Source organism: Odocoileus virginianus, chromosome 18, assembly GCF_023699985.2.
Source record: "Odocoileus virginianus isolate 20LAN1187 ecotype Illinois chromosome 18, Ovbor_1.2, whole genome shotgun sequence".
Taxonomy (NCBI): Eukaryota; Metazoa; Chordata; class Mammalia; order Artiodactyla; family Cervidae; genus Odocoileus; species Odocoileus virginianus.
In genome coordinates this window covers 31839665-31866596 of record NC_069691.1, presented here as the reverse complement: position 1 = coordinate 31866596, position 26932 = coordinate 31839665, and the positions used below count along the sequence as shown (strand labels likewise).

At 38.8% G+C, this 26932-nt stretch overlaps 1 protein-coding gene across 8 annotated transcripts in view; it reads right to left on the bottom strand.

Moving 5' to 3' along the window:
• The window catches only part of CCDC171 (coiled-coil domain containing 171), a 327536-nt gene extending 305930 nt beyond the window's left edge, over positions 1-21606 (bottom strand). For 6 of the 8 annotated variants that reach the window (XR_011492812.1, XM_070480537.1, XM_070480543.1 and 3 more), the window contains exons 1-4: positions 21193-21508; positions 14458-14615; positions 6961-7096; positions 2835-3009 (exon numbers count right to left, since the gene is read on the bottom strand). Coding sequence is in view for 7 of the 8 variants with exons in the window: in XM_070480537.1 (XP_070336638.1) it covers positions 2835-3009; positions 6961-7096; positions 14458-14501 (355 nt within the window). In the remaining variant the exon portion in view is untranslated. The other 2 variants (XM_070480539.1, XM_070480540.1) reach the window with 2 other exon arrangements.
• Positions 21607-26932: the final 5326 nt, after the last annotated feature.

The following is a 26932-nucleotide window of genomic DNA, read 5'->3' as shown; positions in this document are numbered from 1 at the left end:
GGCCATTTATAAGGAAACTCCCTACATCACTATCATTAGGTTTTTCTCTTGGCTTGGTCAGATGACCCATGGAAGAGTCTTCCAAGTTCCCACATGGAGTGTAGTAATCTCAAGACTCACTTTTGGGAAAGTCAATAGAAAAAGGAATCTAGAAGCAATAGATCCTCAGTATTCAGTAGTAGTATGTTATCTTCCTGGTTTTGCCAGTCTGGAAATCCTGTATTTTATCATCTCCAGATATTAAGCCTCCGATTTACACTAGGAAGTGGGAGCAATCCCTGAACAGCAGGCTCTTAGGAAGGGCATCTAAGAACATATGTGCTTCTAGAGCAAACAGCTTTTAACTAACCTCCTTTATTTTACTGCAGCTATTCCAATTCCTAATTCCAAGGAATTCCAAGCTTTAAGTTTATAAGCCTTTGACCATCTAACAAGTTGTCTGCCAGCTTTTCCTATTTCTTGGCTTAGGATTTTGACATCTTAAGTCTGCTAAGTCAGTTATCCCTCATCCATTTGTTTTCCAACTTCCAATATTTTCTCTCTCGTCTTGTCTCCTCTCTCAATCATTATGAGATTATCTCTTTTAATATCCCATAAATCCATTGGTTTTTTCTACTCCACTCTCAATATTTTATCACAAAAATTTTTTTAAATAAAGTTTAGAGTAATAGAGTATTGTACAATGAACACCTATAAACTTCAGACTAGATTCTATGATGGTTATTAACATTTTGCCATATGTATATTCTTTACATATTCATCCATACATTTATCCATGCATGCATTCATCTTCTCCATCCATCAGACCATCATAGTTTTTATACATTTCAAAACAAGGTGCAAATAAAAGTACATTTCACTCCTGAATAACTGAGCATTCATATCAATAATTAGAATTAAAATATATAATTCAATCATTTTGCAGGTAAAATTTACATATAGTGATAAAATTGATAAATCTTAAGTGTACCATTCAGAGAGATTGATAAGTGCATATACTAATGTAACTCATCCCCTTACCAAAATAAAGAACACTTCCTTCAATCTGAAAATTTCCCCCTACCTTTTTCAAATCAGTCCCCCCTACCAACCCATCCTAGAGGTAACCATTGTTCTGATTTTTTTCACCAACAAATAGTTTTTTCTGTCCTATAATTTCATATAAGGGAACCACACAGCAAGTCGTCTTCTATGTAAAATTTCACTCAGCATAATATTCTTGAGATTCATTCATGTTACTGAATGTATCAGGAGTTAGTTCATTTTTATTGCTGAGTAGTATTTTGTCCAATGAATATACAAAAATGTTTTCTTCTTTTGTCAATGGACATTTAAGGTTTTTCTCCAATTTGGGGCTGTCATAAATAGAGCTGCTATGAAATTCTTATACAAGTCTTTTGTGGACAAATGTTTCTCAGAAAAAATACCAAAGAGTGAATTTAAAAGAAATTTCCAAGTTTTTTTTCTAAAGTAGTTGTACCATTTTACTTTCTCACTAACAAAATATAAGAAAGACTCCCAGTTGCTCTATATTTGAACATATTTGGTATTGACAGTTATTTCAATTGAAGTCATCTGATGTCTATGCAGTGACAGTGTGATTTTAATGTGCATTTCCCTGATGACAAGTGAAGGTAAGCATTTTTCATGTGATTTCTGGAATTCTATCTTCCTCTGCAAAATGTCTGTTGAAATCATCTGACTTTGAGCAAGTAACTTTCCATCTTTCCTGGACTTCAATTTCGTCTTAATTAAATATATGTCATTAAACTTGTACATCTGGTGCCTTTCAAGCCTTATAAATCCTAAGTTTCAGACAGTAGTGTAGTAATTAAATGTCAAAGGTAATCAAAACCATTTTTGACCATTGGCCAGACTAAGCTTTATAATATTACAACTTTGACATTTGTTGAGTCCATGCAATTAACAAAGCACTTTTGTTTTCTCATTTCATTTTTAAAACAATTTAGTCTCAAGTATCAGTATGTGGCAGAATCAGGACCTAAATCTAAATCTTCTGAATTCATGTTCAGTGTTCTCTTCATTAAAATCAACTGAGTACAAGAATGTTCAGGGAAACACTGTTCTTAATAACCAAAAACTAAACACTTCCCACTACCACTGTCAACAGAAATGGATGAATATAAGTGTGGTATGTTCACACTATATAGTATTAAACATCATTAAGTTCATATGACAATAGGGATGAACTCATGAACAGTGTCGAGGGAAAGCAGCCAGGCACAAAAGAGTACATACTATATGATTCTTTTCACTTAAAGTACAAAAAGGAGGCAAAATTAATTAATATCCTGCTATTAAAAATCAGGATAGCAGTCATCTATGTGGAAGACTGATAATTTTCCATTCCATGACCCAGGTGCTAGTTATAAGTCATACACATAGCTAGGCACATTTCTTTATATATATTAAACTCTGTGGTTCCCAAACCTGGCTAATCAACAAATCAGCTATAATGCTTCTTGAACATACAGATTCTCTGAGGCTAGAGATTCTGTTTCAGATTACCTGGGACAGGAAGCCCATAATTCTTTTTTAAATCTCTATTTGATTCTACTGATTATTCATAGAACAAGTGCTCTACAAAGTGATTAACAGAATTTTTAACCTCTTTCTATACATATACAAAAAACATTAATGTCAAGTAAACGAATGTTCACATAATTGCCAGAAAGCATACACACAGCAGCAAAGTCTGTCTATCCAGAGCCAGTCACACCTCTGCTCTTACATGGAATCCACACACAACAGGGAGCAATGATAGACAATGACATTACAACCCTAAAGACGGAAAGAAACAGAAATAGTCTTACCACAGAGTTTTTCTTGGATCCTGTGTGCCTCAGCTAGCCTTTCTTCAGCAGCCCGTCTTCCGAGTCCAGCTTCCTTTCTAGCAACAGCCAGGTCGTACTCCAGACTTTGTCGCAATGCCTCTCCTTTTTCAACCTCGGATCGTAGCTTGGCAATCTGGCTCTCATAGCTTGCCAGCTAAAAGCAGATTTCTGATATCATGAACCAATATTAAAACATGTCTCCAAGATTACAAAACCATGTACTCAAACACTTAAATTAACACAGAAATTTGTTTCTGTGATATTTATAAGACAAAAATGTACACATTGATACTTCCTAAAAGACTGGAAAAGAAGCACTAACCTTACTACCAAATAACATTAATTTTCTTATTCTAGAGAATCCACTAGAGTACAAAAATTAAAATGAAAAAAATTCTTATATGAACTTCTTATCCAAAATAAAGAGAAATCAACAGGTTTTAATCAGAAATAGTCATATGTAAAAAAGGCATGACATATACTAACCTTTAAAAATTCATTCTCTCCTTCCCTTCTAATCCACAATTGAAATCAAGAAGCTACTTTATAAATATTTACTCTGATAAATATTGATAAATATCATTTATATTATTTATCTTGATTATGATATTACTGATAGAGCATAAAGTAATAAAACTACCAATTCTGCAGGGGTTTTAATAAACAAATATCTAATTTATCTATTATTTGCAAGAGTGTCAACCAGATGATTTATAAAGTCCCTTCCCACTCTTAAATTTTGTGATCTAAACAAAGACTCATTAAATGATATTAAATACTTGCTATATTTCAAGTACAGTGAAAGTATAAAAACAAACATTATAGGGCTCTTGATCACAAGTAATGAAATGCTATAGAAAGGCATAAGGGATTAGTTTTACAAAAGAGGTAAAAATATTATGATAGTTCAAAGAAAATAAAAATTACTTATTGCTGGAGGGAGAGAAAGAGATGGCAGATGAGAGAGAATGCTACCATGAAGGAAAGCACAGAGCTACTACATCAGGCTAGAAATAATGGTTCGATTACCAAGAAAGAAGAAAAGACAAAAAGAATTTCTAAAGGGCAACATCAGAAATTACCATTAAGTAGCTGTGTAGCTGTTAATATGTAGAACACAGAAGGAGTTACACTCTTTCTAACATATAAAAAATAATTTTCATTTTGAAAATGTTATAAAAGTAACAACTTCAGCACACTTACACTCACAAAATAAGAATCTACATTATCTTTTAATATAGTAAGTTAATGAAAAAAATAAAACCTTAATTACACATTCAAGATAATTCCATTAACTTCAGCATCACTCCATCCCTCCCTGCACAGGAATAAAACTGTTAACATCTGGGCATTCCCAGTTATGCCAGTCATTTACCTGTCTGTCCTCAGACCCACTCCACCCCCTATCCTTCTCCACACTGCTCTGTATTCCAGGAACTACACGTGCCATGATGACTTGACCATGGCTTCTCAAGAGTGAGTCAGTAAGAGGCACTGCGCTATACCTGAGGACAGGAAAGGAGACGCCAGGGTATTTGTCCCTCTCAATCTGCCCTGAGTAGCATCTCTTCCTTGTGCTTACAAATACTTCTGGATAGGCCCTCCATCCATGGCCCTAATTTTTTCAACCTTAGGAGCAGAAGTGGCTTCCTAATGTTACTATCCTCTGGGTCACCTTAACATCTCCCATTTGTCTTTTTACCTCTTCTGGTACTTCTGTAATCAATTCCATTTGGACATCACGTAGTATTACTCTTAATACCAGAAACAGTTCGAGATGGGGTCTCTATTCTGTGAGCCTGGGGTTTTTTTAATTTTTAAATTCTCCCTATAAATGGTATTGAGCTTCCCAGGTGGTTCTAGTGGTAAAGAATACGCCTGCCGATGCAGGAGACTCAGGAGATGCAGGTTCAATCCTTGGCTTGGGAGGATCCCCTGGAGGAGGAAATGGCAACCCACTCCAGTATTTTTTTTTCTTCCACTCCAGTATTCTTGCCTAGAGAATCTCATGGACAGAGCTTGGCAGGCTACAGTCCATAGGACTGTACAAAGAGTCAGACTCTACAAAGAGTCAGACACGACTGAAGCTACCTAGCACGCATGCATAAATGATATCATTCAATACTTGCCTTTCTCTATCTGACTTATTTCACTTACCATAATGCCCCCAAGGTCCATCTATATTGTCACAAATGGCAAGATGTCACTCTTTTTATGGCTGAGTAATATTCCATTAAATATATATATTGTGTGTGTAGATATACGAACATTTTCTTTATCCATTCAGCTATTGATGGACATTTAGATTTTAAAGATATTTTATGCCAATCACCCAGTATGTTAGTATTAGGAGTACCTAATAAGGCAAATATCTGGCCTTAGTTTTTAGCTGGTTTCACTCCTCTCTGCCTTGCTTTATAATGGACACATTTAGAAATCATATGGCTAAAAAAATTAATATATATGTAAAATCATCTAAATTGAAACAATAAGAATGTACAGCAATTGGAGCTGAACCAATCATAATTACCTATTTTGAGAAAGTTCCCTTTCTTCCATGAGATAATTTCCTATCTCTTTAATTTGAACACATAATTCAAAATATTTTGATCATATAAAAGATAGTAAATGCATGTTCTGCTAAGAGAAATGTGATAACTATAAATGTATGTGAAAGAACATATTTAAATGGATGAATGATTATCACAATGCTAGTATTCTCAAGTAAAATGTATGTTTGGTTTTAAAAAATAAGTTTTGGAGATTATGAATAATTAGCATCCATTTAACAAATACAACCTGATATTCAGTATGCAATAATACAACATAAATAAAAGCAATTACTACTTCAATTATTTAAAATTATCTCAACTGCCATTAAAAATACAAATAAAACAGTTACATACTGATCACTTGTCATTTTAATCATAAACCATCATTTCTTAGATAAGTTAAAAAAACATTTATTCAACACACAATAACTGAGGACCTACTATGTGCCAATAAGCAACTCAGGAGGTACAGAGACAGAGCATGGTCACTGCATTCAGCTCTCAGGAAGCTTACGGACCAGGTAAGTGTGAAATAAATGTTCTAGCTCTAAAATATCTCTAACAACATATTATGGAAGAGCAGAGAAAAAAGTGATTATTTTCACCTTTAAAAGGCTTTAAAAGGTGTCCCGATAGAACGGCATTGGAATTTAACAAAAACAGAAGGAAAATACAGTTTACGCTTGACTGTCAATAAATTACAACTAGTATTACTGTCCACAGGCACTTCACAAGCTCTATTTCACCTAATTATCTCAACAACCCTTTAGGACCAGTGTTTCACAAGGAGAAACCAATGATGTACAAGATAAATAACTTGCTGAAGGCCACATACCTTGTAAATGGAAGGACCAAGAATGAGTCCAGGTCTCTGTAATTCAATATTTTTTTCACTACATCAGGCTACCTAAGCTGAGCTTTAAGGATGAGTAAGATTTAAATAGAGAAAAAGAAGAAAACAGAGAAAAAAGACAACAGACAGAAGGGACATATACATATAATTCACGAATTATCCTAGAGTAAAAAGTAACTACTGTCTTTGGAATATATGCATATACATATGAAATTCATATATTTATATACACACATGCTAATAAAATAAAAGATATAATGATATAATTTAAAAAGAAACTATGATAATTCATGAATTACACTATGATTAAAAAGTCCATGCTCAAATTTGTTTAAGAAACTTCTGCGACTGAGACCATAAAGAATGTACATTACAATTTCCAAAATGTCTAATTTATAAATATCCCTTAGTCACCAAACACATACATCAATTAACACTTTTGATCAAATGTGTTGATTGTTAATTAAAATAAAATTAAGACAACATACAAATAAACACAAAAGTTCATTAAATTTCTACTTTAACACTCCAAAACAATTCCACTATATTTTAAAAATCATGTTATATTAATTTCCTTTTTAAATAAGCATGAGAATGTTATAGTGATAAATGTCAAAACAAGGAGTTTCTAATATGCGAAATGAATCTAAAACAATCAAACTCTACTTTCAACATTATATAAGAAGAAAATAAATTCTACCTCTGCATTGTGCTTAGTTGTTATTTCTAATTTTTCTTTCTTAGCCCTATGGAGTTTCTTTCTGAGATCAGCAGTAATATCCAAGTCTGTTTCACTTTTAACCATTTGTTTTATATCAGATGAGGCATTCTTCAACCTATCAAAAGAAAACATAATTCTTATTAAGTAAATTTCATGCACTTCTGATATATCTGATAACTTACTTCTAAAAAAACAGGGAACATGTTACGGTCCTTGCCCAAAAGAAATGTGCCAGTAAAAGATATTGATTGCAAAAGCTAAGATAGAAATGCAAAGCAGTATATAAATAAATCACTGTCCACTGGAAAGCCACCACACTGTTCAAGATAGGTAATTAAATGTTATCTCATCCTACCACAAGCTGACAAGTTTTGGAGAAGACTGAGTTCTTTCCTTACTACTCTTTTTAAATAACATGCTTAAATTATGCAAATAAAACACAGACTACAAAAAGTATAAAAGAATATAGATTCATGCTTTAACATGAAAGACTAAAGCACTCCACTCTTTCTCCAAAATTAAAATTTTAACCAAAATAACAGCAAAGAGAATTTAGAGATATAAACTCACAAGGAGAATGAAAATAGGAGATGAGACAGCAGCTATAAAATACTGGAAGTTGGAATGCAGGTGGATAAGTGGTGACTGATTGAAATAAGCAACCTGAATTCAAAGCCAAGGAAGGCAACTGGATTTACGCCAGTCACCAAAAAGTTCACTTCATTGGCCACATCTTTTAAAATGGGGATAAAAGTAGAGCAGAAAACAGAATTGGTTGAAAGTCTGCCAAAGAAAGAATGAGCTCCTCAGATCCTCTACCCTATACACCACACTCTGGGTATTGATTTCTTCCCCACTCTGGCAGAACACTAGGGGTTTATTCCCTGGAGAGGATAAAACAGAACACCTCGGGATATCAGATATAAATGTGGTAAGTGTTCCACACCAAAAACAAGACATTCAAGTAAAAAGATATATAATAAATTAACATCCTTTATCTTCTAATATTTATTGTCTACCAGAACACTGGCAACCAAAACAGTGACTGGAAGGATCTCCCCTGGAGAATCTAAGCAGCAGGCAAAGAAGACTGAAAGAGGATAATGCTAGAGGTTTTCCAGCCAAACAGCTTAACCAGATCATTTGACAGAGAATACCTCACACACAGAGCTTCCTATCATCTTTTTAGGCCTCTGCCTCTAAATATGAACAGACAGCCAAGGATCACCAGAAATTAAGCAGCATTTAACAAGAAAGACAAGACCACAAGGGGCAGGGAAGAAGTCAAAGATTATTCCAGGGAAAAAGAACTTTAAACCGAGAGAAAGGAAAAACCCCTAACATTAAAATGCTCAGAAAAATAGGAAGAGATAAAAAATCCATACAACAAAAACTAGATGCAATTTTAAGTGAAATATTCATAGAACAAAAAAAAAAGCTCTTGGAAATCAAAAACACAAGGTGAGAAATGAATAACTAACTAAATAAAATAAAAATATCCAAGGTGCCTGAAAAAATTCCAAGTAAAAATAATTTCAACTTTAGAATTTTATGCTCAACAAGTACCATTCAAAGTCAAGAATATGAGAAAGATTATTTCAGTTCTGTAAGACATCAAACCATTTACCTACAATGAACTTCTCAAGGGGATATTGGAGACTTGCTTCACCAAAATAAAACCCACACTGAAAAAAGACATGGGATTCCAGCAGTAGGGTATTCAAGACAAGAAAACAGCAAAGGGATGTCTAAGAAAGGACTCTTGAGAGTCCCCTAGACTGCCAGGACATCAAACCAGTCAATCCTAAAGGAAATCAACCCTGAATACTCACTGGAAGGACTGACGCTAAAGCTGAAGCTCCAATAATCTAGCCACCCGATGCAAAGAGCCAAGTCATTAGAAAAGACCCTGATGCTGGGAAAGATTGAAGGCAAAAGTGGAAGGGAGCAGCAGAGGATGAGATAGTTGGATAGCACCACTGACTCAATGGACATGAATCTGAGCAAACTCTGGGAGACTGTGAAGGACAGGGAAGCCTGGCGTGCTGCAGTTAATGGGGTAACAAAGAGTTGGACATGACTTAGCAACTGAACAAGAAGACAGGAGGATGGATGGAGGCACCCAGTAAGAACTGTGGGATAATGTCCCAACTGAACTGGCCAACACCTCCAGGAGTGATTTCTTTAAGAACATGAAAACAGAAAATAACAGACTATATCAACTATGTGAATAATATAATGAGAGATTTATAAAACTTGGCAGGAGAATGAAGTTGAATTCATAAGTAATGTGGCAATTAAGTCAAATAAACAATAAATGAGAAAACTATTAAATTCCAGGAAAACAAGATGTATAAGAGAGAAAAATTGCCACAAAACACTACTACATGGCTCAACTGGAAATTTTTCATAATTAAATAGTAATAGAAACATTGAATAACTAATCTAATCCAAATTATATCACTAAATGAAGAGAGAATAAAAAAGAGGCAAACATGAAAACGAAATTATGAACTTCTATAACAGAAAGTCAGTCCAGTTCAGTTCAGTTGCTCAGTCATGTCCTACTCTTCACGACCCCATGAATCACAGCACGCCAGGCCTCCCTGTCCATCACAAACTCCCGGAATTTACTCAAACCCATGCCCATCGAGTCACTGATGCCATCCACCCATCTCATCTTCTGTCGTCCCCTTCTCCTCCTGCCCCCAATCCCTCCCAGCATCAGGGTCTTTTCAAATGAGTCAGCTCTTTGCATCAGATGGCCAAAGTATTGGAGTTTCAGATTCAGCATCAGTCCTTCCAATGAACACCCAGGACTGATCTCCTTCAGAACGGACTGGTTGGATCTCCTTGCAGTCCAAGGGACTCACAAGAGTCTTCTCCAACACCAAAGTTCAAAAGCATCAATTTTTCAGCACTCAGCTTTCTTCACAGTCCAACTCTCACATCCATACATGACCACTGGAAAAACCATAGCCTTGACCAGACGGACCTTTGTTGGCAAAGTAATGTCTCTGCTTTTTAATATGCTATCTAGGTTGGCCATAACTTTCCTTCCAAGGAATAAACGTCTTTTAATTTCATGGCTGCAGTCACCATCTGCAGTAATTTTGGAGCCCAAAAAAATAAAGTCTGACACTGTGTGAGATGAGTACAATTGTGCGGTAGTTTGAGCATTCTTTGGCATCGCCTTTCTTTGGGACTGGAATGAAAACTGACCTTTTCCAGTCCTGTGGCCACTGCTGAGTTTTCCAAATTTGCTGGCATATTGAGTGCAACACTTCCACAGCATCAATTTTTAGGATTTGAAATAGCGCAACTGGAATTCCATCACCTCCACAGCTTTATTCATAGTGATGCTTCCTTAGGCCCACTTGACTTCACATTCCAGGATGTCTCGCTGGTGAGTGATCACACCATTGTGATTATCTGGGTCATGAAGATCTTTTTTGTACAGTTCTTCTGTGTATTCTTGCCACCTCGTCTTAATATCTTCTGCTTCTGTTAGGTCCATACCATTTCTGTCCTTTATTGATCCCATCTTTGCATGAAATGTTCCCTTGGTATCTCTCATTTTCTTGAAGAGATCTCTCGTCTTTCCCATTCTATTGTTTTCCTCTATTTCTTTGCACTAATCACTGAAGAAGCCTTTCTTATCTCTCCTTGCTATTCTTTGGAACTCTGCATTCAAATGGGTATGCTGTTGCTGCTGCTGCTAAGTTGATTCCGTCATGTCCAACTCTGCGCGACCCCATAGACGGCAGCCCACCAGGCTCCCCCGTCCCTGGGATTCTCCAGGCAAGAATACTGGAGTGGGGTTGCCATTTCCTTCTCCAATGCATGAAAGTGAAAAGTGAAAGTGAAGTCACTCAGTTGTGTCAGACTCTTCGCGACCCCATGGATTGCAGCCACCAGGCTCCTCTGCCCATGGGATTTTCCAGGCAAGAGGACTGGAGTGGGGTGCCATTGTCTTCTCCATCAAATGGGTATATCTTTCCTTCTCCCCTTTGCTCTTGCTTCTCTTCTTTTCACAGCTATTTGTAACACCTCCTCAGACAGCCATTTTGCTTTTTCGCATTTCTTTTTTTGGGGAAAAGAAAAGAAGAGTTTGCCATTCCCTTCTCCAGTGGGCCACATTTTGTCAGAACTCTCCACCATGACCCAACCATCTTGGGTGGCCCTACACAGCATGGCTCATAGTTTCACTGAGTTAGACAAGGCCGTTGGTCCATGTGATTAGGTTAGTTAGTTTTCTGTGATTGTGGTTTTCAGTCGGTCTACCCTCTGATGGAGAAGGATAAGAGGCTTATAGAAGCTTCCTGATGGGAGAGACAAATGGTACTGAAACAACTGATATCCACAGGCAAAATGATAAATTTAGACCCTTACCCCACACCACACATTAAAAAGTAACTTCAGGGACTGCCCTGGTAGTCCAGCAGTTAAGAATCCAGCTGGCAATGCAGGGGATAAAGGTCCCGTCCCTTGTCAGGGAACTAAAGATACCATCCGCCACTGAGCAACGAAGCCTGCACACAACTACCGAGCCTGCAGGCCACAACTAGGGAGTCCAAGCACCGAAGCGAAAAACTTCCACATGACTCGATGAAGATCCCAAATGCCACAACTAAAGCCTGACACAGTCAAATAAATAAATATCTTTTTTTTTCTTTAAGTAACTTAAAATGGAGCCCAGACTTACGTGTAAGAACTAAAGTTATAAAAATTCTAGAAAACATAGGAGAAAAATCTTCATGACCTTAGGTTGGGCAAAGAATTCTTAGATATGAAGCCAAAAGCACAATCCATAAAGAAAAAGAATTGAACTTTATAAAAATTAGTAACTCTTACACTTCAAAATACATTATTAAGAAAATGAATTCAAGCCAACAATGGGAAAAAAATATTAGCAAAGTATATACCTGAAAAAAGACTTGTATCCAGAATGTGTAAAGAACTATTAAAGCTCGGTAACAAAAAGACAAATAAAAATTTAAAGTTGGGCAAACAATCTCAATAGGCTTTTCACCAATGAAGATACACAAATGGCCAAAAAAACGCATGTGCAAAGATGTTCAACATCATTGCCCTTTAGGAAAATAAAAATAAAATCAGCATGACATATCACTTTCACTAGATTGGCTATAATCAAAAAGTCAGCATATAAGTGCTGGTGAGGATGTGGAGAAGCTAAAACCCTTATACATTACTGGTAGAAATGTATGGTTCAGGCACTTCAGAATGCAATTTGGCAGTTTCTTAAAAATGTTAACATAAATTTACTATATGATGGAAGTAATAGTGTTCCTAAGAATCTACCCAAGAGAAAGGAAATAGTATTTCCATGCGAAGACCTACACACAAGTGCTCACAGCAGCATTATTTATAATATGCAAAATATGGAAACAATCTAAATGTCCATCAACTGATGGATGGTTAAACAAAATGTACATATCCAGAAAATGGAATATTCAGCAATAAGAAGAAACAAAGTACTGACACATGTTACGGCATGATAAATCCAAAGAAGACAGACACAAATGATCTCGTATGATCCCCTTTATATGAATTATTCAAAAAATGCAAATCTACAGAAACAGAAAGTAGACCAGTGGTAAATAGCAGAGTTTAAATAACTTCATTGGTCCAAATTCTAGAATTCTGAAGAGTAATGTACTTATTAAAAATTATGATACATATATATTAATTTGGCAAGCTGGTCCCCCAAATATCAAAAAAGCAAGATACTAAATATTGCAAATATTAATCTAATTTTTAAAATATGTATTTATAAATACATGTGTATGTTCAAAAGAAAAATTCTGTGCAGATATAAACCAAAATACTATCAGTGTTAACTCTTAAGTGGTAAGATTATAAGCAGTTTCGTTGTTTCATTCACTTGTTTTTTTAAATAATTCTAAAAACACATGCATTGCCAGCATTAAAATATGTATTAAAATATACATATCTATGTGCCTATATAAAATCAGCTTTTAGAGCAAGAAGGAACCTTGAAGATACCCTGTTTAGCAGTATCTGAACCATCTTCACTAAAGTGGTGGAGAACTAACTGATGAGACCTCACTCTTAACCTCCGAAACATTTAGTAAAAGAAAGAATTCTTGAGATAAAATTTGAAAAAGAAAAATCTTAATATTTTACTCATTTATTTTCTATCTTGCTCAAGAAAGAATTTAAGGTAGCTCCTGAAGACAGGTGGAAAACATTTATATAGCAAGTCCTATTTATAAAGCAAAGTACATGTTAGCCACGATACTTGCCCCACCCACACATTCCAGCTAAAAAGGTGGGCAAAATGAGTTCTTCTCTAAATGTGAGCCATTACTATCCCTACACCATGCTCATTGCTTCTGTAAAATATATTTAAAAGGGAAAACTAAAAAAAGGGGGAAAAAGGGAAAACTAAAAAAGAAAATTTAAAAACAGATAAAATTCAACTTTAAGGCTAAATGCCTTAAAGATTCAACAAACAGAAAATTACTCTGTAATGTGCTTATAAAAGTTTCTAAACACTTATTTTCAATTTCTGTACTTATTTCTTTGTAAACCAGGTTTTGAGTTGCACTCTCCAGAATGGCTCCATTTTATATTACAGACTTAACGAGTTTTTATACTATACACATGAGAAATGAATAAACCAAAGACAGGTACCTCACTCAAAGGCAGATATGAATGGTACAAAAAACGGTGAGCAACAGCAGTTCTTAGAATGTAAACTCCAAGTAAAGGAGCAGTTACCAACAGGAGCTAAAACTAACAAAATGCTTAACTAGAAGGATGAATCAGTCGGGACAATGAGGAAGTAAGAGAAAAACAGAGCAACACATATTATGGCAAGCCAAGTAATAATGAATAAGCAGAAGAAAAGATTTAGAGAAGTGGAAAAGAATAAGCAAGTCTCTAGGGACCAGAGAAAGTACAGACACTGAGCTCTGTGCACTGAATTAACAAAGGAGCACAAAGAGCCACATAAAGTCTTCAGACCCAGGTCTGATTTTTTTCTTTTTCTCTTTCTTTTAATTTTTAATTTTTTTCCCATTTATTTTTATTCGTTAGAGGCTAATTACTTTACAATATTGCGGTGGTTTCTGCCATAGATTGACATGAATCAGCCATGGATTTACATGTGTTCCCCATCCCGATCCCGCCTCCCGCCTCCCTCTCCACCCCATCCCTCTGGGTTGTCCCAGTGCACCAGCCCCGAGCACTTGTCTCATGCATCCAACCTGGGCTGGCGATCTGTTTCACCCTTGATAGTATACTTGTTTCAACGCTGTTCTCTCTGAACATCCCACCAGGCATCACCCCTGCTCCTCCAGTCCCGTGAAATTTCCATTTCCCTTACCATCTCATGAGAATTCTTACAATCAGCCACTCCAACCACTTACTTCTCCATGGTCCCTGCAACCAAAAGCATTTCTCAACTAGTAGAAGATACTGCAGGCTTACCTCTGGATATCACCAGGGGTATTACTTGAAGTGTTCGAATTCATGACAAGTCTTCCAACTCTTTCAAAATACCCAACTGTTGCTTAATGATATACTTCGTTATTGATGATTTAAACTGTCCAAGATGTCTGTGGTTTACAGGTTACATGGACTGAAGTCTGTTGAAGTAAACCATATAACAGTAGTTACTTATGTGAGTCCTGAGACGATGAGTAATTTTTCTTTTATGTATGTGTGTGTGTGTGTGTATATATATATAAAAAAACACTTTCTTTATCCATTCATCTATTGATGGACACTTAAAAGATGTTTTGTACCAATAACCCAGTGTGTTAGCATTAGGAGTACCTGATAAGGCAAAAATCTGGCCTTAGTTTTTAAATAGCTTCATTCCTCTCTGTTTTGCTTTATAATGGACATATTTAAAAATTATATGGCTAAAAAATTAATACATGAGGCCAGGGCGTTGAATGATAATTAGTTGCATGATAAATGATCCACCAAGGCACACACACCATCATGAAGGAAAAATAGAAGAATTATTTAGTAAAATTGTAGGTGTCCAAGGATAGCTAGAAGACCTCCTCCCACCAAAATCTAACCTGATCTGTCCCTGCTCGTAAAAAAACAACCCTGAGAGAGATCACTAAAAGAAGGACTGAAATAAGCCAACTGAGATGTGGATGCAAACACATTACTAAGAAATGGACTAATGGTTCCTAGAACTAAACTCTAGGGGATCTTCAAAACACTGATTCACACGGCCGATGCAGAATAGCTTGACCTAGAACAAATAAGATGGAACATTTACTAAGATGAGGGGGAAAATCCCATTTTATTTTACTGCTCCTAAATAAATATTACGTTTGGGAACAGTGGTAGACAAACACCACTATCACTGGTTTACTGAACACTTAGTGCAGTAAGCACTGTCCTTGGTACTTCATACACAGAGCTATAGAACTCTGATCCTCACAACACCACAATAAAAAGATTATCCCATTTTTCAAAGGAGAAATCTAAGACAGATATTAGAAGTAATTTGTCAAAAGTCACATAGTTACAGGACCAAAATTCCAACTCACGACTATGTATTTTCTAAGCCCAATCTCATTCTACAAAGTCACTGTTGATACAGGTAAACTATAAATATCTTACCTGAGGTTTATTATCCTCATTTCAATTACAGAAATGCACCTGATTCAGAGAGGCCTAAATGACTTGCCTATAGTCAGTCAGCTACTCAGTAGAGGACACCGAAGAATCAAGCTCTTCTGATACTGAGTCTCAAAATCCTTTCATCTTACCACCATGCCCTCAAAGTTCAGACTCCAAAGAATCTGCCTTCAGAATGAAGTAAAAGAGTTAGAACTTAGAAGGAAGGGACTCTTTTATACTTAAGAGTAATGTCCAAGACTCAAAAGTACATATATATAATGTTTTCTATTTTTGTGAAAAGAATTAAATACACACACCACATGTACAAACTTCCGTGACACAAACAGAACCTCTATTTACCTCACAGGAAAAGAATTTACATACTTAGAGCCTTCATAATGTCTGTGTTTTTGACTTTGTTGTGATCTTGGGCAGAGAGATGCGGGGAAAGGTAGCTAATCAAACTTTAATATAATTGTTTCAATAAAGCTAAGCTGACAAGAACCACCATTTTTCAGTGCATTATTTTAGTATCTAAGATGTTCAAACCTGAACAGTCATCTAGAAAGGGTCTTCCCTAGCTCAGATGCAAGTTTCATTGATTTCCAGATCACTGATACAGACAGCATAACAAGCAGATGGTTTCCCATGATCTCTGCCCCAAGGTGCTTCTCTCTAGTATAATACCCTCCCCTTCACTGGGCAGAACCTGAGACTTGCTTCTAACCGAGAGAACATGGCGAAGGTGACAGGCTGCACTCCCATGATTACTTTATGTTATACATGACTCTGTCCTAGCTGATGAAGTGACAGATAAACCCCCGCACACTCTCACACTGTGAACTGCCGATGTAGAGGGCCAGTTGACAGGGAACTGCAGGCACCCTCCCCAAAGGCATTAAGAAGCCAGATCCCTCAATCATACAGATGCCAACAGGAAACACATTCTGGGCAATTCCCTGGAGATCCAGTGGTCAGGACCCTGCGCTCTCACTGTAGGAAGCACAGGTTTGACCCCTGGTCAGGGAACCAAGATTCTGCAAGCCGATTCTGCAAGCCGCATGGCATAGCCAAAAAAAAGATATTCTGCCAACAACTTGAATGAACAGGGTAGCAATTCTTTCAAGTCAAGGTTCCACATGAGAACACTGCCAGCAGCACCTTGATTGCAACTTAGTGAAGTTCTGAACAGAGGGCCCACCTAGGCAGTGCCCAGATTCCCAACCTACAGAAACTGAGAAATAATAAATCAGGGCTGTTTTAAGCCCCTAAGTTTGTGGTAATTTGTTATACAATAGAAAATGAATACAGATAACAAGCTTGAAAACGCATTTGCAGAATCAAAAAGAAAAAAGAAAAGAGAAAGAGTTAATATGTAAAGTACAAAATGGATTCTGACATCAACCCCGCCTATGTGTGTATGTCTCTTTGTTTTTCCACAGGTTAATTTCCTAATGAATTTACATAGCAGAGTTTGTAAAAATCCTATCTAAGGTAACAAGATAGAAAAACTAGAAAATCATGGACAATGTTTACAGCAAAAAGAATTAGAAAATACAAATGAATAAGGGCAAACCAGCACCAATCACAAAACCCACATGGAGGTGGAGGTGTCCACACAGAAGAAAGCAGGGAGATAGCAAGACTCCCCTGAAAGAACTCTCAAGACCAACAAATAGTCAATGGAAAGCATGGCAGGAAAATCTGAGTGCAAGGGCTGAAACTAACATATGAAACAGACACATGGTAAGAGAGTCTTGAAGGGTTGGTACCATTCAGCCTCACAGACTTTCACTACTGACCTGCCAAGCTGCCCTTCCTGAACAGGGGCCCACACTAATGAGAATCAGTAGACAATGGAATCAGGGGAAATAAAAACAAAGTAAAGTGATAGCTCAGACCAAACTGTGGGAGGAAACAGGGCCAGGAAATCTCAGTACCAAGCACTCACAACAACAACAAAAAAAGACAGGGTTTTGTGAATTCTGAAAAGCTTTCCTTTACCTTGCTCAAAATTCAGGAAGACTAACCTGTCATAAAAATCAGCAACAGAAAAGCAGAGTGTTCAAATTTCATACAAATATGAGGAGAAAGAGAGTAAGGAACTGAATGGACTCCTGAAAATGAAAGAATGACAGAAAGACAAGTCCACAAATCAGATTAAAATCATAACTTACTATTTCAAAACGAGCTACAAGGGGGACTTCCCCGGTGGTCCAGTGGCAAAGACTCCGTGTTCCCAATGCAGGGGGCCTGGGTTGGATCCCTGATCAGGAACTAGATTCCACAAATCGCAATTAAGGTCTCAACTGCCGCAACTAAGATTCCACATGCTGCTACAACAAAGATCAAAGATCTCATGGGCCCAAACTAAGACCGGGCACAGTCAAATAAATAAAAGTAAATACTGAAAAAGACAAGCTACAAGACATTAACAAAATGGTATAAGGCATGAAAGAATAGGAATCAGAATTAGAAAACATCAGACATAAGATCAGACGAAGATTAGCAAGATTAAAAAAAAAATTTCTGCAGTGAAGACTAAAGTAGAGGGAACCAGAGTAAATAGACATGATCAAAAAAAAAAAAAAGAACTCTTAAAGGACATACAAAATGAAATAGAAGTAAAATTTTTAAACAAAAATTTAAGAAAAAGACCAAAATGATTCAGGAGAATGTGAAAATATACTGAAAACAGGCAAAGAATAACCAACGTGGAAATAACAGAAGTCCCTGAATAAGCAATAAAGCAAGGGAAACAGAACAAACACTAAAAACTGTAATTCAAGAAAAGTTTTCTTAAATATAAAAATACTCTAATCCACAGTTCCAAAAAACAAGCCACATATCTGAGAACACGAACCCAGCACAAGCAACACCAAGACATATTCTAAGATAACTACTGGACTTCTGTAAAAAGATGTACACAGATGTTCATGCAGCGTTGTTCATAGACAGCCAAGAAGTAAAAACCCAAATATCCATCAATTTGCCAATATACAAACAAACATGAAATATTATTCAACCATAAAAAGGAATGAAGTACCAATATATGCCACAACATGGATGAATGTTGAAAACATTATGCTAAGTGAAAGAAGCCAGACACAAAAGGACACATATTGTATAATTCCATTATCTATGAACAAGTTGATGCCCCAAAGCCATCCCCTTCCCTCATCATTCCTACTGTGCACATACAAACATCCCTTCTCCAGGTATCACACTTAGATTATCTCATTTCACTCTATACCAACCCCAAGGGGAAGATACTGTTAATATCCCCATTTTATACCCTGGGAAACTGGGGCTTAAAGATACTCAATCACTTGTCCAAAGTCACATCTCTAGTAAGTGAGAGAGTAAGGATTCAAATCCAAATCAGCTATCTCCGGAGCTTTGCTACGTACCTTTGCCATTAACCTTCAATACACGGTTCACCCCGTGGCTTCCCTCACAAGTCAGGGAAGCACTTCTGCTCTGTACTGCCGAGTTCTTAAACACAGATCATCTTTCCACACATCCAAACTACAAGTCAGGGTCTTAACAAAAGATGACCCAGACGTCCAGTGAATTTCTCAATCCGGAAGGGATTTCCACCGAGTTGGGCCAAAAGCAGGGCACCCATTGGGCAGTGATGGATAAAGGCAAAATTTAAATCAGTTTCTTACGTTAATGTGTTACTATCTTTATGTTCTCTCGGTAGTGAGGTTGGTCTATTCTCACCATTCCCACTAAAACAGATGAAAGAAAGTGAAAGTCGCTCAGCCATGTCCATGCAAAACACGGACTATACAGTCCACGGAATTCTCTAAGCCAGAATACTGGAGTGGGCAGCCTTTCCCTTCTCCAGGGGATCTTCCCAACCCAGGGATTGAACCCAGGTCTCCCGCATTGCAGGCTGAGTCACAAGAGAAGCCCCAAAACAGATGAGGGGATGTTTAGTACATCATTCGTCAAGAACTTTTTTTAGAAATAGTTAATGAGGCAATTGAGGACAAGGGATCAATGGTCTGGACATCCTGAGAGTAAGTACCAGCCAAGAAGACAATTCTGCTTTAGATTTCAGAGCTACTACTGGTAAGAAGTTTTCCTGTCTCACATCTGAGTCCTTCTGTAGGTCATCCAGAATGCAATGATCTCTCTTAGTGTGTCTGCACAGATCAGGGGAAAGGGGAGGGGCAGGGAGAATGAAAAGATGAAGACTGTTATTGAGCACTTCCTGCATACCAGACACTACATTAAGCATATCTGAGATCAGTGAATCCTCCCAATACTCTACAGATTATTATGCATGTCTCACAGATGAGAACACTGAGGCTTGGAGAGGCTGAGTAACTTGTGTATAAAGATACCCAGTGGGAGGGTTAGAATTCAAGTTCATATTGTGGCTGACTCCTAAATTCATTCTCTTTCATAACACAGGGCTGTCTTCAATACTAACCACATTTGTAGTGTGGGTGTCTATTAGCAAACATATATTTCACCTTTAAAAAAGATGTTTGGTTCTTTCATCAAAACAAAACCAAGACAAATGGGCTGAGGCAATCAAAGTATTTTAGTATTAAATGAGACTTCAGAGATCCAGTCTATCCTTCTTATCTGACAGATAAGGCATTTTAATGCCCAGGGAGCTTAGGTGATTTGCCTGAGGTCACACAGCTAATAAAAGTCTCCACTAGGACTGATACAGAAAGCTCCAAACTAAAATTACTGCTTTCATCTTTCCTTGCCCAAGGTTGCACTGCCTCTGTTTCCTCATTTCATGGGAAACCAAGTTCCTGCTCTCTGCTTGTTTTGCTACTAGACACTAACTGTTCAATAAAACAAGTGACAAAAAATGGTAGGTTCTCTCCTTCAGGATTATAAAAACAACAAAATAAAACATCAATGTGTAATGTGTTCAAAAGACTTGGACACCAACTGAAATTGGTTCTCAAGTAAATTTAAGTGCTTATCATTGGCGATCTGCTTAAAACTGGTGGGCGGGGAGAGGGGAATTGCCTAGGATAAATATCACCTGGAATAAAGAACAGTCAAAAGGAGACTCCACTTCTGCAGAAATCCTACAGCCACGGAGCAACTCAGAGCTCTCTTTTCTCTTAAGAGTCATGAAGTAGAAGCTACAGAAGACAGCCTAGCACAACTCATTCTTTCATTTATCAAACATTTATAGAGTGCCTAGTGTGTGGCTGGCACTTTTATTAAAAGGGATGAAAATGATCTGGTTCTTGTCCTCGAAGGACTTACTGATTCTTGAGAGGGAAAGAGCCCGGCAATCCGGAGCTGTAAACTTAAGAAGCTCCAAGTCCAGGCTCTGAGTCCTGCCCTCTGGCCCCTACCCAGTCCTCTGTGTATTGAGGCAGCGGTCTTTGGCTAGGAGGATCCAGAAGCATCCTCCTCCTGGTGGGCGGAGAGGCCCAGCCCAGGGAACTGGAGGCGACCCCCCAATGACAGAACAGCCTCAAACTCACTCAGGGTCCCTCATAACCTTAACTGCAGCCCAGCTATAACCGTTCCTCTCAACACCTCCCAGCCCCAGTCTTTCTCCTCCAAACACCCACATCTGATGGTTACCTCAAGGGGTTCCCGCGATCCAAACTGCACAGCCGCGGCCCCTGGGGCAGCTTCAAATCTCAAAGGCAGAAAGAGGCCCGGGCCGACCAAGGGGTCAGAGCAAAAACTGTTGGAACCCGACGGACTCTAGGACCCGGGGAAGGGAAACGAACAGCACTGCGGGGAACGAAGGGAGACCAGCCCCCGAGAGACTGTGTTTACAATGGCCACTTCCGGAGACTAGACTTCTCTAGCAGACCTCCGCAGACTTTCGGGGGGCTCCTAGCCCCGCCCCGGCCTGCCCCTTTCCTCCCTCCTCCCGCAGCCCGCTGCTCCAGGATACGCACTGGGGGGACGCCGGGCTCGGATTGGAGGATCCGGGCCCGCGGAGCTGCAAGGCCTCACTGGAAGGCAGCCGGCGCATGCGCTGTTGCTGGGGAGCGGCGCGCTAGCGATCGCGCGCGGCCCCGCTCCTGGCGCGTCCTTTCCGCGCGTGAGGACGCCAGGTCCCGCGCCCTAGACAGTCTCGGCGTGAGGTTCCCGGGTTACAGTCCTAGAATCCCCAGAGCTGGCTGAACAGGCCGGTTTCTAAGCCGTAGCTCAGAAACCCGCCTACTGAATAGAAATCTTAAGAAGTCGAATCCCAGGTGCTCCATATTTAAGCTAGCTTCCCTGCTGACCCTTAGTATCACTGCCCTCCTTCGGGGTCCACAGTCTGGAGCCAGGGGGAAATTCTCTGGGCTCGGCTTCTGCACCAGTGGCTGGTTTCCCGTTGTTTAGACAGCTCCCAACTGCCCGACGCTTTTAGTCCCCTCCTCCTATCCCCATTGTATCCCAGCTTGTGGTTGTAAACGGAGCCGGAGAGTGCGGGTCAGTGCGCTGATGCCGTTGCAGCGCCTCTAACTATAAATATTGCATAAACAGGTACCTCGCGAAAAAGTCCTCGGAACCTTAGCGTGTGCTCCTGTTCGCTTTCCTGCCCTCCTCCTCTTCCTACGCCCCCACCCAACCCCGCAACACACACACAGCACACGCTTTCCTCGTTGATAATTTACCCTTAGATTTTTACAGGAAGCCGCTAACGCCTCAGGGAGTTGGAAAACCAAATGCTCTTTTGTTCCTTGGCTATTGAAAGCCTATTCCCCAAAGAACAATGCAAACTGGCGGGATTTTGATAAAGGATTTTATCTTCAGCACCACTACCTTCTCTTCCCAAAAAGGTGTTTAATACAAATCGAGCCTTTTATGCTAAAATAGTCCCTTGTCGATTGTAATCAACCTGAAACCAGGTATAACAGGGGCCGTCTTCCCCAGGAGAACCAACGGTCATAAATGCAAATACAAATTGAGATTAAGCCTTCCCTGATTCGTGTAGCACCGAAACTTTAATTGGCTTGAGTTTAGTCATTTAGATTAAGAAAGGAGGCACATCTCACTTCTTAATAGTCTAGGCAGAAAGAAGATAATTGCTTCAGAGAGTTTATGGAAAGGAAAAAATAGCCCACTGTAACATGGAGAAAGGAAATTGGAAGTTACAGTAAACTAACGATATTAGGGCCTATTTTTTTTACCTGTTTTAAATATTTATAATTTTTTTTGTTGTTTTAGCAAAATCAAAGAAGTGAATATTGTACAGCAAGAAATACCAAAGGTTCCACTGTGATTGTTGTTCAGTCCGTAAGTCGTGTCTCTGTGACCCCATGGACTGCAGCATGCCAGGATTCCCTGTCCTTCACCATCTCTTAGAGTTTGCTCAGACTCATGTCCATTGAGTTGGTGATGCCATCCAACCATCTCATCCTCTGTCGCCCCCTTCTCCTCCTGCCCTCAGTTATTTCCAACATCAAGGTCTTCTCCACTGTTAATGTCAACCCTGGACAACCAGAAAAGCTTTATAGAGAGCTTTAAGTTCAATCTGGGAACATAGTTATAGATTCACCAAGTTAGAAGGAATTGGAAGACATGGAAGTTACAAACATCAGGATAAGGAAACAGCATGAGGTATTTGAAAAACTGAAGAAAGCTCTGTGTGTGTGATCCTGGGGTTGGGGATGTGTTGGGAGTAAGATGACAGGGTGGAGATCACAGACGGCCTTCTAGGTCATACTTGGTTTACCAAGCAACAGAGCTAATGAAGGATGCTGAGCAGAAAGTTCTAATAATTACACAGTAAATCAGACTGTTGGGGCTTCCCAGGTGTCTCAGTCATAAAGAATCCACCTCCCAGTGAAGGAGATGCAGGAGAGTTGGATTCGATCCCTGGGTCAGGAAGATCCCCTGGAGAAGGAAATGGCAACCCACTCCAGTATTTTTGCCTGGAAAATCCCATGGACAGAGGAGCCTGGTGGGCTACAGTCCATGGGGTCACATAAGAGTTGGACACAACGAAGCACACATGCACGCAATCAGACTGTTACCAAATACTTGGAGATTTTCCATGTGTTTCTAGTAATTACAAGGTCAACTCTGTGTTGTCTCTTGTTTATCTAACATGCTGCTACTTAGGAAAGGTGTAGGGAAAGTTGCTATCTAGCCCACTTTTCTTTTAGCCTCGAGTCACAATAGTCATCTCAGTCTGTCTTTTGAGATATCATTTGATCCATCACCCCTACTCTACCAAAACAGCTTCTATAGTCAATAATGACATCATTACTAGATGCCAGGCTCCTTGATTTCGTTGCCACTTTGATCGCTCAGATTTCTCTCTAGCATAGGTGAGGGTTTAGGCAGCCTTCTGGCCCTTTTGCTGATGCACAGGAAACAGTTATCCCTTTCTTGCCCCTTAAGAGTCTTAGTTTCTGCTCTCAACCTTCATGGTTTACGATATTAGCTTCCTTGGTGATATCATCCATTCCTGCAAGTGTGAACTCTGGGTCCACAACTTTCAGCTTTTTATGTCCACCTCACATATAATATCATAATCTGAACTCTTGACTTGAATTTTTAACTCTCATTTGAACAGTGTCACTTTAATGTCTGTCAATATCAAATTTAGTATATCTAAAACTGAATTCTCTTTCTCACTGGAGCCTCACAAACTGCTCCTCTACCTATTTATGAAACTTCTCATCTCTTAGGTGGGCTTCCCAGGTGGTTCAGTGGTAAAGAATTCATCTAACAATGCAAGAGACATAGGTTCCATTCATGGGTCAGGAAGATCCCCTGGAGAAGAAAATGGCAACCCACTCCAGTAAAAATTCCATGGAAGAGGAGCCTGGCGGGCTACAGTCCATAGGGTCTCAAAGAGTCAGACATTTGAGCTACTGAGCACTTACGCACACAATCTCTTAGACACCCAAATGAAAAAAGTTTAGAGAATCTTTCTTCTCTCTCAGGCTCTCGATCCCTTCATCTGAGAATTAATAAATCCTACTTACTACTTTTTTCGGTCTCCTGCGGTTTTTCTATGCCTCCTACTAATCATCTTCATTTATTTGTTTTTTTATTGTTTCATATCCAGACACTTGTAAGTCAGGACATTTGTGCAACTAACACAAATCATCCCCATCCTTCTGTGCAAATTCTCAACATTTTTACAAATCGACAGCTAGCATCTAGGGCATTTTTGAACCTGGAAACTAGAGAGGAGAGGACCAAAAAATAGAAAAAATCAAAAGTAGGCCTAAGGGCTCATATGCACCTTTCTGACACTAAGGAGTGTTAGGAGCCGATTGTGTACATGTGAGCCTCGGGGGTTTTTTAAGCACTTGATAGGCCACATCCTTTTGACCCTTCAGTAACCTCTCCCAGAAGGTTCAGACACCAGGTGCTTGATTATCAGGCTGCTTTAGTGTCAGTTCTTAGAACTGCAAGGCCTGACATAATTGTTGCCCTTGGTAGCTCCAGTTCTTCGCTCTTTCAATCCCCATACTGTGTGCCACAGTAGAAATGGTCCTTCTGAAACATAACACTGACTATGTTACTTACCCTCTTCATTAATTCTTTTAATGGCTCCTCAATCCTTACTGGATAAAACCCAAACTTTTCCTCCATCAATCAAGGGCCCTTATTCTTGTCCCTTCCTGCCTTTCCAACTTTGCCTTCTACTTCACTATAAATCTTCCCTCTCATTCACATTATCAATAGAAATCACAAATAAATGGAGTAAGAGGTAGACATGGACTTATATTAAGTTTGAAAATGTATAGGCTAATATAAAAGGTTTAAACTCTGATCACATTACTTATTAAACATGTGCCAAGCACTATGCTAAGGGGTTTCACAGGTATTCTAATTTTTTTCAAAAAAGCATCCATCTTTATCCTTTGTTCTTTATAATAAATACATGGTCACTTAAATCAGGGCAATTTTAAAAGTAAAAGTTTCAGGGACTTCCCTGGCAGTCCAGCGTTAAACCTCCAAGCTTCCAACACAAGAGGCACTGGTTTGATGCCTGATTAGGGAACTAAGATCCAACATGCTGCAGGCATGGCCAAAAATAAATTTTTTAAAAAGTCTCCCCAAAGTCCTACCTTCCCACTCTAGATTTAAAAACTCTTAGCAATGTATTATATTTCTATAAAGAAATATAACATTTTGATGCATAAATGTGTGTGTGTGTGTGTGTGCATGCGCGTGCTCAGTCACACAGTCGTGTCCGACTTTTTGCAACCCCATGGGCTATAGCCCTCCAGACTCCTCTGTCCATGGAATTTTCCAGGCGAGAATACTGGAGTGGGTTGCCGTTTCTTCCTCCAGGGGATCATCCCGAACCAGGGATCAAACTCAAGTCTCTTGCATCTCCTGAATTGACAGGTGGATTCTTTACCACTAGTACCACCTGGGAAGCCCTTTGATGCATAAACAAATACATCTTAAAAGAAGGCACATTTATTTGTTTATTCATTTATTTTTATATTCACACAGTGTGCACACACACACTAGTAGCAGACACTATTAGCTGCTTTTCCATATCCTACCCCATTCTTGCTGAAAACCTCAATCTGTTTGCAGCAGTAATAGGTAGAACTCCAAGAGATGAAGGCTCTGATCACAGCATCCTATTTCTTCCTGCCAGCTACTGGTTCTTCAAAGCTCACTGGTAGCTAGGGTTGGCTGTGTGACCAGTTCTATATGATGAAATGTAAATGCACACCTACTGAGGTGAGAATATAAAGAGCCTTGATACTCCATGACACTATTTGAGTGCTGACCTCTTCCTGGACATTCTTCTGACCTAAACGATTAATGGTCTGAGAATTCAAGTCTGTGCTAGAGTCATGTTTTCTGAAGCCAGTGGTGTGCTGATTTCCTTGATGGATGTGCTCTAAATACTGCCACTGTGTCTAATTTCAAGCAACTAACACGCAGTATCTGACTACAGAGTTCAGAAGAAATATGTACATTCGTCTCTCAAATGTCCTGTGGGAGGCAGCTCTAGCACATCACTGCTATTGATTGGTCAATAGATGATTTTTTTAAATTTAACAATATAGCTTTGACACAGGCATGCATGCTAAGTCACTTCAGGTATGTCCGACTCTTTGTGACCCCATGGACTATAGCCCACCAGGCTCCTCTGTCCATGGGATTCTCCAGGTAAGAACACTGGAGTAAGTTGCTGTTTTCTCCTCCAGGGGATCTTCCTGACCCAGTGAGCTTTGATAAATTTCTATGTTAATATAAAAAATATACCTTTTTAATGGCTGTATTAGAATCCATTTTATGAAGGGCCTATTTATTTGCCCTATCAGTTAGGTTGTTTCTGCTTTGTTTCTTTCTTTAAAAAATAAAACACTGTCTCCATACATAGACTTTGCCT